Source organism: Aedes aegypti, chromosome 2 (genome assembly GCF_002204515.2).
Source record: "Aedes aegypti strain LVP_AGWG chromosome 2, AaegL5.0 Primary Assembly, whole genome shotgun sequence".
Lineage (NCBI taxonomy): Eukaryota > Metazoa > Arthropoda > Insecta > Diptera > Culicidae > Aedes > Aedes aegypti.
The window spans coordinates 279,337,091-279,346,818 of NC_035108.1; the positions used below are offsets into that span (position 1 = coordinate 279,337,091).

Sequence of the window (9,728 nt, forward strand, 5' to 3'; positions counted from 1 at the left end):
TTTAACAATGGAGAATATTGAAAAGTCTATTGGAGAAGTGATAAGGTAGAAAAAAGGCGAACAGACAAAAAGTGAATATTCCGATTGCAAAAAAAAAAAAAAAACATGGCGTCTTGGGGGATTGGTGCGGCGTGATCTCGATACGAGAAAAAAAAATATATGTGCACGAGCGATGCGGTCTCGGCATGAAAAAAAAAATAAAAATAAGAAGAAAAAAGATGTTTGAGCGGTGCGGTCTCATCACAAAATAATAACAATAAAGGGCAAGAGCGATGCGGTCTCTTCGCAAAAAATAAAATAAAAAGAAAGTGTATGTGCACGAGCGATGCGGTCTCGGCACGAGAGAAAAACAAAAAAAAAAATAATAAGGTATGATAGAACGGTGTGGTGATGGTGGTGATAATGTAGACATGACGTCAGCATTTTTCTACTGTGTAGTGAAAGAGCAAAAAAAGGATTGAAGTGTATGAGCTGAGTGGACTTCTCATATTTTAACGGACGTTATCAATTAAAAACAAAAGAAAGACATTTTAGTAAATTTATGTTGAAAATGTAGCGTGACGTCAACAGAGATATAGAAATCTAAGAGCGTTTTTTTTCACGTTTCGCAGAAAATACAACGCAGTGGAGAAAAACACAGAAATGCTACAAAATGAAGGATTTGACACGCCAGCCAAGGGAGGAAAACGCCTCCGGCAAAGTGCGGGAAGAAGTATCATCAGTCCAAGTACAGAAAGAGATTGGAAAGGAGAAACATTTGTCTCGGAAGCCAACGACGGAAAAAGCACAGAATATGCAACAGACGGATTTGATCCGGGAATCGGTAGAAGAGCTCGCCACCCGTCAAGTGAGTGTGGAGACAGAATCAGCGTCGGCGAATAAACAGAAAAAGACGAACAAAGCGAAAAATTTGTCTCGTGAGCTGGCGGCGGAAAAAGCACGTAATGCACGGCTTTTGGAAGAACTCAAGCGAAGCCAACAAATAAATGAGGAGCTAATGGCGAACCAAACGGAAAGGGACGGCGATGTTTATGAATTGGAAAGAGAAACGCGTTTTTCAAGCACCCGTAGGACTCCAGGTGCACCGAACTGGGAAGAATCAAGATTCTACACGTCCATGAACCAGCTATCAATTGCATCCGTCAGCATTCCAGAGTGCAAACCAGCGGAGGATGGCGAGATCCATCGTCAGTGCTTCGAAGCTTGGAAAGATCTATTGCTGGATTCAATGGTGTTGGCAGGGGTGAATGATGAAGTTACCATGTTCACGATCTTCAAGGTGAAAGCAGGACCAAAGCTGCTTGAAATATTCAAGAACACCAAGTCGTCGAAGGAAGATCCGAATGCTGATTACTTTCCATTCACAAATGCGATGTCCAGGCTCAAGTCGTACTTCGGATCAGGATCTGATGTTATGCTTTTGAGGCGCAGATTAGCACTACTGTCCCAAAAACCGGATGAGTCTGATCTATCGTATATCACGCGAGTAGGATCAATGGCCAGACTGTGTGAGTTCGACGATTCAAAGGAGTTCGAACAGATAGTTGCAACAGTTTCCGAACATGCAACGAATCGGGAAGTTCGCACGGCGTCGTTGAAAATGTTGAGTCGCAATCAAAATTTTACAGATTTGGTCGACAAAGTGCGCGAAATCGAGGCTATAAAGCTAAACGAAGATTTTGTGCGGAAGAAATACGAAAAGTCTGAGCAGGCGTTAGTAGCAACAGTGGGTGCATCCTTTCCGAAGGGCCCCAGTCGCAAATTTGATTATAAGCCTCAGAGGGTTTCACAAAACTACGGTGGCAGGTCTTTCAGAGGCGGTTTCAGAGCCCAACGAACTGGACAGATCTATGCTGGCAGCAGCCCATCGTTCCGATCAACACGTGGAGAAAAATGCTGGCGTTGCCACAGCCCGTATCATGGAGGTAATGATTGCAGCCACAAAGATAAAAGGTGTAATTATTGTGGCATTCTTGGTCATATCCAACGAGCTTGCCGCTCGCATCGTCATATGTCAGGAATCAAGCGTCCAACTGACTTGATGGAAGACGCGCCCCAGTCACGGAAGATAGCCGCAATCGAAGAGGTTAAAGATGATGCAGAATCTGATCAAACAGTAAGTGAACCCAATGGTTTTTAAATTCCTCTTTTTTTTTCTCATTTGAATTCGCTTATCGGTACCTAAAATGAGAATAGAATAACGAAAAGTTAAATATCAGAGAACAAAGTTAAATTTAACTGAAATGTTGAAGTTCCCTTTTCCTTTTTTATTTTAATCAGTTACTGATTATTAAAAATCAATATGTATGAGATCAACGTGTAAGAAAAAAAAAACAAATAAAGAAATCTATGAAACGCATTCTATGTTTTTATAGACACATCTGAAGCCGGAACGAGCCATAAGACAAATCGCAAATGCACCTCATGTTAACACAATTCCGATCAGTAACAGAGAAGAGGTAATAGTAATCACAAATAAAATTGTAGAATGTATAGTTCATCAATCGTATCTCCGTTTTCACAGACAAGACAGAAATCCGTACGAATAGCGATCGAAACGGCGAACATTTTGGATAACAAGAGTGGTTTGCTAAAGTCATCCAAAAATGCTTCAAATTCAACCGCAGAAAATGATTTGAATGCTCAGAACAGCAGAAACGAACAGGTAACAAAACACGAAAAAAGGGTTTGAATGATCAATTAAACTTAACTGTCTTACAGAACCATACTGAGCCCACGAAAACAGAAACCTCCGTGCTCAGTACGGTGTTTTCACATAGCATCAAATTGTCAACGTATTGGCGTAGATGAGGCTATAATCACTGCTACAGTATCAGGAATGCCGTGCGTTTTCATGATTGATTCAGGGGCGCAAGTAAACACATTTACTGAGGATATGTTTAAGCAACTGACAATGAACGCGAACTATTGTAACGAAATCCTTAACGTGCAGCACAAATCGGATAGACCACTTAAAGCGTATGCGACGGAAGGCAATATCAACGTTGTAGCAACATTTCATGCTCCCTTGTATGTGTCCAGTGACAGACCAGTCTACATAGAAAAGTTTTATGTAGTCAAGGAAGCTCGTGCTTTACTTGGAAGGCCAACTGCTTCGCGTTATTGCATATTGATGTTAGGCCTACAAGTCCCTGTGCAACCTACAACGAAGAACGTATTCGAGGAACCGTTGTGTGGTGGTGAAATCGCAGCTATAGCTCTCGATGGAGTGTTTCCCAAATTTAACGTCCCACCTGTTAAAATCACATACGACACGTCAAAGCCACCATGTAGAAATGTGTTCACGAATATTCCTCTAGCAGTGAAACCGTTAGTTGAGAGAAGATTACAGAACTTGGTGTCGGCTAACATTATTGAACGGGTGGTGGATGGAATGGACACCTCGTTCTGTTCGTCTATGTTAATAGTGCCCAAGGGTAAAGACGACATACGCTTAGTGATCGACTTGCGGGGACCGAATCGATACATACAACGAACACCTTTCCCCATCCCCACATTAGACAAGATAGTGTCTGAATTACATGGCACAAAATGGTTTTCGACTATTGACCTCTCGAATGCATTTTTTCATATCGAATTGCATCAAGAGTCGCGCCACCTCACAAATTTTTATACCGAGTTCGGTATGTTTCGGTGCGTCCGACTTCCATTTGGTCTATGCAACGCGCCTGATATATTTCAGGAGACGCTTCAAAGAACCGTGTTGGCCGATTGTAAGGGATGCATAAACTATTTGGACGACTGTTTGATCTTCGGAAGAACTAAGGAGGAGCATGACGAGAATTTGGCGAAAGTTCTGGCATGTCTTGCCAACCATAACGTCAAATTGAACAAGGATAAATGTGTGTTTGCTAGTCAGTCCGTCAAATTTATCGGTTTCCAGATCACATCAGATGGTTGGCAAATCGAGGAAGAAAAGGTACGTGCGATTAAAGATTTCAGGCAACCAAAAAGCTGTGCTGAAGTCAAAAGCTTCTTAGGACTGCTCACCTTTGTGGACAGATTTATTGTACACCGAGCAGCTAAAACTGAAAATCTGAGAAATCTTTCAAACTCCCAAACCTTTTATTGGACCGATAAGGAGGATGAGGAATTCAATTTGCTCAGGAACGAGATCTCTAATTCCATTGAGAGGCTTGGATACTACAACGTAAATGATCGCATTGAACTCTTTGTGGATGCCTCGCCTAGTGGTTTAGGAGCGGTACTTGCGCAAGTTGACGATAATGGTGTCCCAAGAATCGTAGCTTGCGCGTCTAAAGCGTTATCTTCAGCGGAAAAACGATACCCTCAAACGCAAAAGGAAGCACTTGCGGTCGTTTGGGGGGTAGAAAGATTTTCCTATTATTTACTGACGAGGCATTTTATTATTCGAACGGACGCAGAAGCCATTCAGTATATATTCAATGTCAATCACCGTTTGGGAAAACGTGCTATCTCACGCGCAGAAAGTTGGGCACTAAGGTTACAGCCTTATAACTATGAAGTCCAGAGAGTGCCGGGAAATCTGAATGTTGCTGACGCATTGTCCCGACTCATATCAGCAGCACAGGAATCAGTACCCTTCGAGGAAGAACGCGATAGCCACTATCTCTACTCTTTGGACTCCGGTAGCATGACTATTACTTGGGACGAAATAGAAACAATTTCGGAAAAAGATTGCGAATTATTGTCCGTTAGAGAAGCGTTAGCTTCTAACAAATGGGCAGCTGATCTGAAAGCATATGAGGCGCAAAAACACAGCCTTCGTTCATTCGGTTCTATGGTTTTTAAAGACGACAGAGTGATTCTACCATACCCGCTAAGAAGGAAGGCACTCAATTGTGCACACGGGGGCCACATCGGAGAAGTTTCAATGAAGCGCGTAATGCGTGAGTTTTTCTGGTGGCCCAGAATGTCCACCGAAATAACTCGTTTCATGAAAGACTGCACCACCTGTATCCAGCTGTCCAGACGAAATCCTCCACTACCCTTGTGTTCAAGGAAGCTACCGGAGGGACCATGGCAAACGCTGCAAATAGATTTTCTAGCGGTTCCCTCATTCGGATCAGGAGAATTCCTGGTAGTTACAGATACGTACTCGCGTTATCTTTTCGTCGTAGAAATGAAGAAAACCGACACTGCAACTACCAATTCGGCTCTAAGTGAAATCTTCAGAATGTGGGGTTATCCAGCAATCATACAGAGTGACAATGGCCCTCCATTCCAGAGTTCCGGGTTTGTCTCACACTGGGAAACCAGAGGTGTGATAGTAAGGAAATCTGTACCTCTTAGTCCTCAGAGCAATGGGGCTGTGGAAAGGCAAAACTGTGGAATCATCAAAGCCTTGTCTGCTTCAAAACTGGATGGTACGAATTGGCGTGTAGCACTTGAACAGTATGTGCACAGGCATAACACTTTAATTCCGCACTCGCGATTGTTGGTGACCCCTTTTGAACTTATGGTTGGGTGGAAGTTCAGAGGAAATTTTCCGGGCCTCTGGAATTCAAACCATTCGGATGATGTCAGCGACCTCGACCGCTCAGATATTGCAGAGAAGGATGCGGAAACTAAGCTTGCATCCAAAAAATACGCCGACCGCGTACGTGGAGCTAAGGAGAGTGAAATTCAAATCGGCGACACCGTCTTTTTAGCACATCAGAAAAAAGAGCAAGACAGATCCCAACTTTTCGTCGGAACGATTCGAGGTTGTAGCTAGAGATGGAGCAAGAGTGGTGGTGATGAGCAGATCAGGACTCCAATATGCCAGAAATATACAGGACATAAAACTGGCACCAACAGCGGTACAGTTCCAACCAGAAGAGTTTTTGGACGAACCAGCGGATTCCGGAGAAAATCTGAATGACAATCATGATTCGTTAACTGCACACACATCGGAAATAGGGAGGGATTCAAGCCCCAAGCTTCTCCGAGAACGAACGAGCATAAAACGACCAACGAGATTTGATGATCAGTTCGTCTATAGGGTTTTCTACTGAACTTCCGAAAACCAGCAACGCCAGCAAATCCTGTAAAGAAAAGTGCATAAATGCGGAGAACATTTACGAAACTTGTTAGTGCTTTTGTAACCTGAAGTAAATAATTAAATAAAAACAAGTAAAGAACATTAAACTTTGTTAAACCATTAGAAAAATTACACTTTGGGAGTTGAATTTGTATGTCAGTTGAAAACAATGAAAACAAACGTCAATATTTACACGCTTCAATAATTTTCAATAAGATCCGTAATAAATTTACCCAAATGAGTTGATGAGAACTGGCCGAAAATAAACTCGCCGAAAAAAAAAATCAGATTTATGTATATCACACATCGACAATTTTTTTGTCGAGTTTTACCATATGGGCGAATTATTGGTCATTGCATATGAAGAGTACGGATGGGGGCAGATGTAGTAATGGAGATGAAATATTCTAAATTATAATATTAATAGCAACAACTGTTTTATAATCTAATGGGTGTTTGCAGAATATGGAAAAAAAACTTATATTAAAAAAGAAATCGAGAGCATTTGGCAACCTTGATTTTAGTAACGCATGAGGTTCATAGGAGGTTGAAGTTTATAGGAGAAAGGGAGAAAGAGAAAACGCAGCGCGAAAGAACCGAATAGGCAGCGCGTAGACGCGTATCGTGTATCTGTCATTCTGTATACTACTTTTGTGGAAGAAAGACGTTGTTCTGTGTGCTCCCAAATTTTGGATTCGACAATATCATTGCTTGATTAACTTCTATAAAGTTTATAAATGTGTCACACTTCCCGTCTAGAGCTCATTGATAACTATGCCATCGTTGTTAATTAGGATACCGATATCAATAGGCATTAGCTACCGTATACCGCCGCTGATTTGAACGGTACCTTATTCAAACCATCGCACAGTGGGGCATGGCCGGACAAAACCTCAAAAATTCATGTTCTCAAAATCACTTGTTAATATTTTTATAAATTTCTATACCACTGGGTGACGATATTTCAAAATTTAAGATTGATGTGTTTTGTTTTCGATTTATGGCAGCATCGTAAGTGCGGAAAAGTCAGCAAAATTGGACTGCTGAAAATTCATCAACTAACAAACTTCAAACAGGTGTATCTCAACGAAATGTTTTTTTTTTTGCAATCACTCTTCAAAATTTTGATAAATTTTCAAAATTTCGTCTGTTTTATGTGAACTGTTACGAGAAAATGAGTCACTCACTATGAAGCAGCAAAACATCCATACTTTCTGACGAGCAAAAGTTTTTCGCCCCTCTTTGCCCGTAGATGTGAAAATTCCATTTTCATTTTTCATTATAATTTATCTATTTTATCATTCAAAACTGTATAATGTGTCAAAACTCGTTAAATACTTTACTGAAATTACAACAAGGAACTAAAATATGTACTCTAGTTTAGGTTTATACAAAAATGCCTGCATTATAATCCTTTTTTTTGTAATAATAGCCTTTTTATTCGATTGGAAGAAAAACCTTAATTTGGACAAATTTCACTAGAAAACCAAATTTTCAATTTGATAGTTCTCGATTACTTTTTCAAATCGACGTAAGTCACTTTCATACAATTTTGAGAAAATTGATTAAGAAGAATCCCTACCTACCTTCTAAAACTGTTTTGAAATTAATCAACTTTTTAACATTTTTTTTACCGTGTACATTGCCTAAATTTTGCATACAATCAGCTCGCATTCAAAAACTAACCAGCTTCCATTATTTCTCATAAAAAAATTATGACAAAATGGTAAGCCGTTTTATTAAGTACTTGCGACGTTTTTCTACCAGTGTAAAATCGACTCAAGTAGTGTTTTGTGTTGATTCGTGGTTAAGTCACTTTGTCTCTCCATACAGCGGAGCGGCGAAAGTAGTGGTTAGGTAGCGAAAGTTGAAAATCTTCGTCTGCGAAACACGTATAATCGATAAAGTAAGTTTGTGAACTTTTTTGACTTGAGTCTGTTTGAATAAGTTTTCGAGAGTTATTTCCAACGGGATGATATCAGGTATCAAAAATAGTTACTAGATTACCATCATCAAGCGATTTGGGATGTATTTGAGGTTTTGTCCGACATTTGTATGAATGTAGGCACTGTGCATCGGGGTTCATTTCTAATTTGAACCACCCTTCGCAAAACAGAAAATTTTACTTCTGATTACCCCTTAGGCTGTTTTTTTCTTCTGATACGGCGTTCCGTTCCACAACGTACCGTTTCACTTTACTCCGTTCCATGAGCTGAATGACGTTTGAACCATTTTTAATCTAAACGATGTGTAAACTAGTGGGTACAAATTGAAGTGTTCAGATTAAATGTGGTCCAACCCATGGTGGTTTCCGGTATTAAAAAAAAGTATAATTCATATTACGTTACACGAAAGCTTCCAATCTATAAACTAAATGTAACAAATATACAAAATGTATGTATCCACTTATTGACAGAAAATCAAAACTTTGCCTTACAAACAAGCTTTATATTCAAACAAAATTTCAGGTAAACCATGTAGTATGTTGTATAAATATGGACTAGGTGTTATAATACCAGAAAAAAAGTTCTACAGAGGATTTAAAATACAATTTTGAAGATAATTCTGAAGCTCCCTACCTGATATTTTTTTCAAGGGGGAAGATCCACTTTACCTTCTCAGGGAATGCGGGGATGACGCACCAACGACGACCCGCTAAAACCAGCCCATGCACTGTACTTGAGCAATTCTTTTTGCAGTGCATCGACATGACCCTTGGCTTCAGACCTGTCGGTGTGGATCACCCTAACATCCCACTGTCGTCTGATCAACAAAAGAACGGCAGTCGATCCAGTTTTGCACCCTTTGTTCTATCGGCCAATCTATCGTCGGTTATAGCCTGATCAAGTGGAATCACTTACGCTTTCGATCATGTCTGCGGTGACGTCATCGATTCCGATAAGAGATTGTTTGGGAATGCTGAGCGGAAGATTATCATCGAAGGTGGAGGTATATAATCGAATAAAATTCACCACAGACATGTACGGGTCCTATATTTGCTGAGGATTAGAACATTAGTTAGTTAGAAGTGGCATTCGGTCGAAGACGGTCCTGCATGACCATGAATCTAGTTTAAGGCTGTGAACCGTTTCACCAGTTCGTTTAACTTTTAGTTAAAATTTGACAGCTCGATAGTTATTTCCCCTCCGGTTAGAAATAACCCTGCTCTGGAGCATGGTTAAACTTGACAGTTCGAAAGTTATTTTTTGCTCCCGTAAATTTGAGAATAACTAACCATCTGTCAACTTTGTTCTGAAATAACTACTCGACTGTCAAAGCTCAAATGGGTCGACTGCGATGTTCAATTTAACCATTTGAGGGGAAAATAACTATTGAAATGTCAAATTTTAACTAATAGTTAAACGAACTGGTGAAACGGTTCACAGCCTAAGTAAATGTTACGTGTTAATTGTCAATAAATGTAGAGTGTTAGAGTCGGTTATTTTTATTAAATTAGGGTAAAAGCACCGATTGGCCTAAGCAAAAATGTCAATAAAAATTATATGGGAAGCCCTATTTATACCACAAATATGTCAAATGCATGCTTTCAATCCATACCCAAGTAACCATAAGCACTAATTATAAGCCCTTAATCAGCATCATAGATGCGTACATGCATTATAATAGCACCACAAATGCTTACACACCTTATAACAGCACTTCCGCTGAATAGAAACCCTATTACAGCATCATTAATGCTTCT

At 40.2% G+C, this 9,728-nt stretch overlaps 1 protein-coding gene across 1 annotated transcript; it reads left to right on the plus strand.

Moving 5' to 3' along the window:
• The first annotated feature begins 1,593 nt into the window (after positions 1-1,593).
• LOC110675181 lies at positions 1,594-2,811 on the plus strand. The gene is made up of 4 exons (XM_021839576.1): positions 1,594-2,116; positions 2,376-2,459; positions 2,525-2,665; positions 2,722-2,811. Exons 1-4 carry the CDS (start codon positions 1,601-1,603, stop codon positions 2,809-2,811), a joined length of 831 nt encoding a protein of 276 aa, XP_021695268.1. The 5' UTR covers positions 1,594-1,600.
• The last annotated feature ends 6,917 nt before the right edge of the window (positions 2,812-9,728 follow it).